The 7,663-nt window shown below is 46.7% G+C and overlaps 4 protein-coding genes across 4 annotated transcripts; 3 read left to right on the top strand and 1 right to left on the bottom strand.

The window, feature by feature from the left end:
• Positions 1-1,103: 1,103 nt before the first annotated feature.
• Positions 1,104-1,547, top strand: VTP01DRAFT_9689 (uncharacterized protein; the record flags this gene model as incomplete). The annotated part of the gene is made up of 1 exon (XM_069388941.1): positions 1,104-1,547. The coding sequence occupies one exon, from the start codon at positions 1,104-1,106 to the stop codon at positions 1,545-1,547; it is 444 nt and encodes a 147-aa protein (XP_069240108.1).
• Positions 1,548-1,880: 333 nt separating this feature from the next.
• Positions 1,881-4,001, bottom strand: VTP01DRAFT_9688 (uncharacterized protein; the record flags this gene model as incomplete). The annotated part of the gene is made up of 1 exon (XM_069388940.1): positions 1,881-4,001. The coding sequence occupies one exon, from the start codon at positions 3,999-4,001 to the stop codon at positions 1,881-1,883; it is 2,121 nt and encodes a 706-aa protein (XP_069240107.1).
• Positions 4,002-4,986: 985 nt separating this feature from the next.
• Positions 4,987-5,604, top strand: VTP01DRAFT_9687 (uncharacterized protein; the record flags this gene model as incomplete). Its single annotated transcript, XM_069388939.1, has 1 exon — positions 4,987-5,604. One exon carries the CDS (start codon positions 4,987-4,989, stop codon positions 5,602-5,604), a length of 618 nt encoding a protein of 205 aa, XP_069240106.1.
• Positions 5,605-5,748: 144 nt separating this feature from the next.
• Positions 5,749-6,423, top strand: VTP01DRAFT_9686 (60S ribosomal protein eL24; the record flags this gene model as incomplete). The annotated part of the gene is made up of 5 exons (XM_069388938.1): positions 5,749-5,753; positions 5,833-5,907; positions 5,986-5,995; positions 6,054-6,335; positions 6,403-6,423. The coding sequence occupies 5 exons, from the start codon at positions 5,749-5,751 to the stop codon at positions 6,421-6,423; spliced, it is 393 nt and encodes a 130-aa protein (XP_069240105.1).
• Between the last annotated feature and the right edge of the window lie 1,240 nt (positions 6,424-7,663).

The raw sequence follows: 7,663 nt of genomic DNA, 5'->3' as shown, positions 1-7,663 counted from the left end.
CAAAGTTGAAAGGGCAAGGACATCTCATATCGTTCCGGGATGCATGTAACCACGTCTGGTCATTCAATATAGTTGCCATCCTGTACTGGGTACTGTCGGTGATGGACAAACAAACATCCTTCAACCGTACGTTTGTGGATGCTTTGAGAATTGATAATCAATCACGAACCAAATACCTGCCTTTGCGGAATACGTTTCTACCGGGCTGTAGATCAGACATAATTCAGAATCAAACACGTAAGAAAATAAACAGCAATAGTAGTGCTGCGTGGGCGATTGTTATGGAAGTAGCGATAAAATGTATGTGACTTTGCGTGGAATCGAGATCTTCCAGGGAAATTTTCAGGAAGTACTGTTCTCCCCGGATATATCTTTGGATTGTATGACTCGAAAATGACAGAACTTTCCATTGCGAACTGATCAAAGTTTCCTCATTTATATATTCTGTACTTGTTATGACATATGATCATATGCACAGCGTCGAAGCCGCCTGTGCATTTCGTCTTCCTCTTCCTTTTTGCACCTCTGTTACTGTGATTCTGATCATAAATTCTTACCGCCACATCTATGATAGCATTCTAGCTCCTGAGATACAAAATTAGAGCTGAACTTCATTGACTCGTAACTATTCTTTAGCTGTCCTGATTTAACAAATATGGTTAGTTTACTTCATTCCGTATACGACTTTAGAGTAAACTGACAGGCTCTTTTAAGATGTTTAATACTCAAATGCAATTTTCCCTTGTTATTTCGCGAATATACATTTGGGCGATGCATTTGGGTATATCCAAGGCTTAGCTTAGCAGATCATGAGACAATTCCAATGTATCCACTTTGAAGAGGCCCTCTTCCTTGATACGTCATGGTGAGCTGACATAAAATCAATGCATGCAGAATGAATCTCTTAGAACTGGACCGTGCGTCAACGAATCGTTTAGAAAGCATGAAACGGGAAAAGAAAATTCCAAAAGCGCCGTAACAAAAATGTCATTGTGACAGAAAACTTTCGAAATCCTCAACCCCCCTGGCAGAAGGGTATATAAAGGCTGCGAGGTTTGGTTACAAGTCTGCTCGGTAACATTAATAATCCACACAGAATGTCTATGATCAACTGGGGTGGAACCAACAACGCTATTGACCGTCTCGAACGCCGCATGAACAACCTCTTTGAACGTTTGTGGGATCCCGACCGCACCGGAGCACTCGACCGCTTCGATGTCGGTCAGCTGAATCCTGCTGTCGATGTCACCGAGAGCGACAATGCTTTCAACGTCTACTGCGATCTTCCCGGTGTCCGAAAGGAAGATATCCACGTCGATGTGCACGGCAACCAGCTTACACTCTCTGGTGAAACCAAAGGCAGCAACGAATACAGTGACAACAATGTGCGATACTCTGAACGACGATTCGGCAAGTTCTCTCGCACTATCCCTATTCCTGATAATGTCGACGCCGACAAGATCCAAGCCAAGTACGACAACGGCGTCTTGAACTTGGAGCTGCCAAAGGGTGCTCCTACAAGCTCCAAGAGAATTAACGTCTCTTAAAAAATTTCTTCCTTTGTATTTCTTTCTGTATCCTTGTCTCGTAACTTCTTGTAAATAAACTGATTGCATTATGTGAATTAATGTCGTATACTTTTCACACTGTTTTCATTTGAGATAATTTCTTATTCTAAAGGCCAAGTAAAGAGTCACTCTCTGTAAGGAAAAGAAACAGGGTTGAAGCCAAGCGTAAACTTTAATTTAGATCGGCTTATTGGGGTGTCAAGGAAATGCTCAGTCTGCCATCCAGCACCCAGCATTACATAACACATCTTTGCACATATAAATAACCAAAGCAAAAATATATATATTATTTACAAATTGGTTGTTGACAATTTACGTGGATGTTCCGTAGGCAGGGATAGTGTGGTGATGCAAATGATGATGAGAAGCGCGCCGAGGTGGTTTGTGGGTAGGCATCGATGAGTAGTATGCATCGCCTTCGTCGTAGTGACGTGCGAAGCGCTGTCTTGGAGGCGGAGGCTGTTCCCAGTACTCGTACTCTGGCGACGGTGGGGCGTGTGTGTATGCACGGTCGAATCCTTCTCGATGGTAGTGACGCCGACGCTGCTGCTGCTGGGGCGAGAAAGCCGGTGTAGATGAAGAAACAGAGCGTCTACGAGGCAACGTGATGGCAGGATTAAGCCATTTCCGTGCGCGGCCCATGGGTGGAGGAGGAGGAGGCGGCGGTCCTGCTGCAACAGGAATTGCCATGGCTGCCGCTGGAGGTACAGGATGGGGAGGAGGAGGACCAAACCCGTATCTTGAAGGATGGTGAGGAGGAGAGGGATGAGCAAATAGCTGCCTAGCACGCATACGCCGTCTATCGTATTCTCCAGCAGACCAGTTTGGTTCGTCATCATCGTCCCCTTCTTCGTCGGATCCTAACGGTCCATAGTAGTCTACATAGTCCTCATTCTCTTCTAAGCTGTCGTAACCGTCTTCATAGTAGTCTTCTGGAGGAAGATATCTTCGTCTTGGCTGTCTGTACGACGCATCCTCGTACCGGGGCAAGCTCTTGCTTCGCAACTGTGAATGCTTTGATCTCCCGTTCCGACCGTGCAAGGGACACCGTCGCCCACCAGTTCCAGCGCCTGTACCTGCCACTGCAGGTGAGGAAGTTGGGTCGGAATGTGACAAGGTAGGCCGCACCGTCGCTGTTGTTGCTGCAGCAGTAGTAGTAGCAGCGGCAGCAGCGTTCATTGATTCTTCATTTATGATCACGGCTTCTGGCTCCTTATCGTCGACAGCAAGCTCGGCTGCTGATCCCCACGAACGCCGTTTACTTGCACGCTCTTGCGATAACCGATGTTGCTGCTGTTGAGCCTGTTGGTGTCGCGAAGAAGCAATCACCCAGTGCTCTCTAAGCTGCTGCTCTAGCATCTCTAGCCGCTCCGCAATCATGTGCTGCTGCCACTGCCACTCGAGTTTATTGTTCCTTAATTCGTTCCGTTCCCGGGTCAAGACATCGAGTTGTCGCTGCAGGAGCGTGTTCTGTCTCAGGAGAGCTTGGTACTCGAGCGAAGCTTGATCGTCTCTGCGGGTTTCGGCAACACCACCGAATGATACTTTGGGAATATCGTGCTGTTTCGCTGGTAAAGACGTAGCAGTAGGAGTAATGCCGGCGGTAGTGATACCAGAAGTCGTTGTGCTTGTAGTTGCCCAAGTAGGCATGGCCGTGGAAGAAGGGTCTGCTGCAGCAACGGTTGTGGCTGTCGTTGCTGTTGTTGCTACCGAGGAGGAGGCTGCTGCTGCAGGTCCTTGTGGTGGTGGCAGGTCCTTGTGATTCATGGCAGGACTTTCTGAAAAAGTGACGGATTTGGGACGTGATAGCTGGTCACTGGATGCTGCTTTGCGCACAGTTGCAGAAGAGGAAGAAGAGGAAGAAGCACCAACGTTGTTCGCTGTTTGCGGACCCGGTTTTCTCACCAAAATACCCTGAGGTCGCACAGCACCGATGCGCTCAGAATTTCGCCCTACTATTGGAGTGGCGGTCGTGGTGGTGGCGGCAGCTGCTGTCTCTCGTGGCTGCTGCTGATGCTTTTTCTCGGGAGTCTTGCTTTTCGAGTCGTCCATAGGCGGCTGCGGAGTCGCATAGTGACTTGTAGGAGACTGACTAGTTGTTTCTGTTGACGATAAGTGGCCGTTGCCGTTAATTATCAAACGCTTGGTTGGCGCTACCGCCGGTACGGGTCTAGGCATCAACAGAGGAGGTGGCGTTTTAGTAGGACCACTAACTCGTTGCAGCCTATTCGTAGGAGACGCTGGACGCCGTTTCGATCGAGGATATCCGGTTTCGTCTATTAGAGACTCATCATCCTCTTCCTCCACTTCTGGAGTAGTTGGATGATTACCGTTACGTATAACGTGGTTAGAGGGTGCAGGCACATATTCCTGTTGTTGTGATTGTTGATGTTGGTGATGCTCCGAAGCGACTGTTAGCTTATCCGGAGACATGAAATGGCGAGCGATAGTATCTTTTGTTACAGCAGCAACAACGAAGGAAAACAGACATAAGGTAACAGGAACAGTGTCCTCGCGCGCGGTGTGCTCTTTCAAGGCAAAGAGGGAGGAAAAAAATTTTAGTAAAGGGCACCCATTCAGTAGGTCATGTGGGTTGCCATGGTTGTACGTACGCCATCTGATCTCACTGTCCTGCGTCGTACTGACTGCCGCCTCGGGCTCATGTGTCCAGTCGGTTCGCAGACGTTCTTTCCGGGACCCTTGTCGATATGTAGTGCTTGGATAAGTTTGGTTACGTACATGCATCTTACAGTTCAAAATTGTTGGAAAATAGCTCAAAACATTTGTTTGCAATGCAGTTTGGAGACCAGTGACAATGCTATCATTGTCGAAGATTAATTAGTAACTTTGTAACATGCAATATCTTGATCTTCATCAGGCGGAAAGTCATCTTGAAGATCTCGTCGCCAGGGGCGCGCACCAGCCCTCTTGTCGTACCAACCGTAGTACATTCAAACACCGAGAAAAGAAAAGGTTCAAAGGTTCAAAGGTTCTGTACCCGGCGTAGATCCAGAAGGTTGCCTAGAACCATACCTAGTCTGTCTTGCATGTGTCGTACGCTTGCTTTGTGAACGACTTTATATCTTTGACGAGTTAAGTTTTTGTCGTAAGCAAAGAGAAACTAAAAGGGTCACACGCTTTGTTGTAATTGTTACTGTCATTAGCAACTGCTAATGCGATATACCTATATTAAATACTATTAAGCACAATGGGTCTATGGTGTCAATGCAACCGCTTTTTTCTTCGAGAACTACATATATGGTTTTATTCACTTAAAGGTATCAAAGGTCTAAAAGGCACCGAGCAATGAAGGATAATAGGTCGTGGTGGAATTTTCGGAAATGCGTTTCCTGGATTTCATCTTTCCACCACCCGATAGATACCAGCAGCAACGTTCCTCCTATTCTCTCCTCACTTAATGCAAAACGTCTACCGAGCTCGATTGGCAACACAAGAACGGCCGTGCTTTGTCTGCAGCAAATTCACCCCGGTAGTGCTTACCTCGGCCGACGAGAGCAACACGGACTGGTTCTACGTATGCCGTTCTCATTTAGGTGATCACAACTTTTGTACTCGGATAGGCGGCGAACCTAAACCGGCATCGAGACCGACATCGCCGAGGAAGAAACTCGACGACCGAGAACCGGAGAGCGACAGTGTCAAGGATTTAATATCGACAATTGGTTCAGCGTGGTCGTCCTGGCGAAACAGCAATGGTAAATCCAAAGATAAAGACAACAAGGAGAAGGATAAAGATAAGGATAAAGAGGAGGAACAGAAAAAGAAGGAAGTAAAAGACAATGGTGACGAAAGATCTGAGGAAGCGAAGAAACAAGCTGAAGACGATGACGGAGGACGTACGTCCTCACCAGCTTCCACACAACCGACGAAACCTGTCCAATTTATACTACAGCGCGATTATTATTATTTACGACAAAGAGAATATGCCAAAAAGATGCAAAAGAAAGAGGCAGGACAAAGACTAGAAACTTTACAGTTTCCACAGGTACCGAAAGAACGGCCTGTAGCGAAATAAAATTTGCGTTGAAGATAACGATGATGATATCCAACTTGGTTCTCCTGGTACAATTGAATGTCCGCATATGGTTGCCTGGATTGCCCTATTGCCAATGAAGCTGCATATCGAAACAGACCCTCTTTCCGCCGCCAACTAATCGCGATGAAGTAATTATCCATCCATCCATCCGTCCAGCCTGCATCGGCAACATATCCACCCAAATCTCACATGCAACGATTGATATAGGCTCGAGATTTGCTCGTTCTCAGGCTACAAGATCTACCCTGCCAAGGGCAAGGTGTTCGTCCGCAGTGACAGCAGGTAAATTCTCGTCCAAACATGCGAATTCAACATTGTCGCCTTCTTCGCCGAAAACTTACGTTCCTTCTGTATATATAGAGTAAGTGCAGTTTTTTTATGTAGAGACGACGAGAAACGACGGAAATACCAACGACGATTTATTGTAGACCTTCCGCTTCATTAACGGCAAGGCCGAGTCCTTGTTCTTGCAACGCTTGAACCCTCGCAAGATCCGCTGGACCCAGATCTACCGTCGCCTCAACAAGAAGGGCGTCACCGAAGAAGTCGCCAAGAAGCGCAGTCGTCGCACCGTCAAGCACGAACGTGCTATTGCCGGTTTGTCCTGGGACGCAATCCGTGCCAAGCGTGAGGAGACCCCTGCTGCCCGCGCTGCTGCTCGTCAGGCCGCCAAGGCTGGAAACGCCAAGGTTGCCGCTAACAAGCGATTGGTATGTATCGAGACGAAGAGAGAGAGAAAAAAAACCAAATAATTGATAATCTAACATGATTATGTAGGCTACTGCCAAGAAGGCCTAAGTCTCAAACAACGACAAATAAAAAAAGGAAACTTGGAAATCAAACGTACATCGTTTAATGTGTGTGTATGTGCGCACATTTTGGCATGACATGGATGAAAGGAATACAATCGGAAAAAATGCAAGTGTCACCGACAATATCCTGCTATCATTATTGTATTGCCCTTTCTTTCAATTTCATACACTGGATTTTGAGGAAATATTTGCGCGGTCTGGAAAATCCTTTTGCGCTTTTAGTTGGCTACATTTTGCGCCTACAGAAATCGAATTAACGTTGGACAACTGTAATCTACTGAAGTTTGACGACTTATGCTTGTGATATTCGCGCGAGCGTGCAAGCAGAGCCAGCGCAAGAGGATATCCCAGGCCGCATTTAGTACAAGAATTGATAAGCCATTTGGCTTTAATGTACAAATAGCCTTCTACTTTCTTACCTCTCCTATATTTAAAAAATCAGTGCACTTATTTCATGTAGGCTTATCGATGGAAAACTTACATTCATATAGTGAAGATTGTATATCTGTCCCTTCGACAGAATCCTTCTGAGCATCATTGCCTAACATTTCAGCACTGTGAGTTTTTCTGAAAGATACATAACTGTGAAGTCCAATTATTATCAATGATGTCAGGAGAGTTGCTTGTATTCAGCATGTGTAAAGCGGCTGAACGTCTTGTAGAAGGCGATAGATGTATACCGTCTATCACCCGGCTAATACCATTAAGGGCAATGCAAATTGCCGCCCGGCCCTTTACAAAGGACACTTGGTATTCATGCATAAAGTAGCACCATGAACGGACCGCTTTTTCTTCTTGCCATCCTTTAGGATGGTTGCACTGGGTCGCACAACAGGTCCTAGGCACCAGCCGAAGGTTTGAGATGTTCTATATTCTGATGTCATGGCCACGACTGTGTGTAAATGGTGCTCTTTTCGTATCTTCGTGGCCACTACCTTCGCGTGGCCTTTTAACCGTGCGTTTGTTCCTAAACCTTGGTCGCCGATGAAGATAATGGGAATAGACTTCTTCCCGGTTCCGCAAGCTTCTTTCACGTATGCCCTTTCACGGGAGGCTTCCTGCAAATACGCTTTTTTCAGGGCCAGCTCTTGACTCCATTTTGCTTGGTTTTCTGCTGGAGAGTTTATAGAAATATTGTAGAGTATCACGGGTATTCACGAAATCGATCCACTCCAGATGCAGTCTCGACTTGTGCAGCCACGTCAGCGATTTCCCAGGTACCTCGA

This window comes from Rhizomucor pusillus, assembly GCF_041956525.1.
Source record: "Rhizomucor pusillus strain CBS 183.67 unplaced genomic scaffold VTP01scaffold_7, whole genome shotgun sequence".
Taxonomy (NCBI): Eukaryota; Fungi; Mucoromycota; class Mucoromycetes; order Mucorales; family Lichtheimiaceae; genus Rhizomucor; species Rhizomucor pusillus.
The sequence above is the reverse complement of the archived record's forward strand: the minus strand, read 5'-3'. Positions and strand labels throughout refer to the sequence as shown.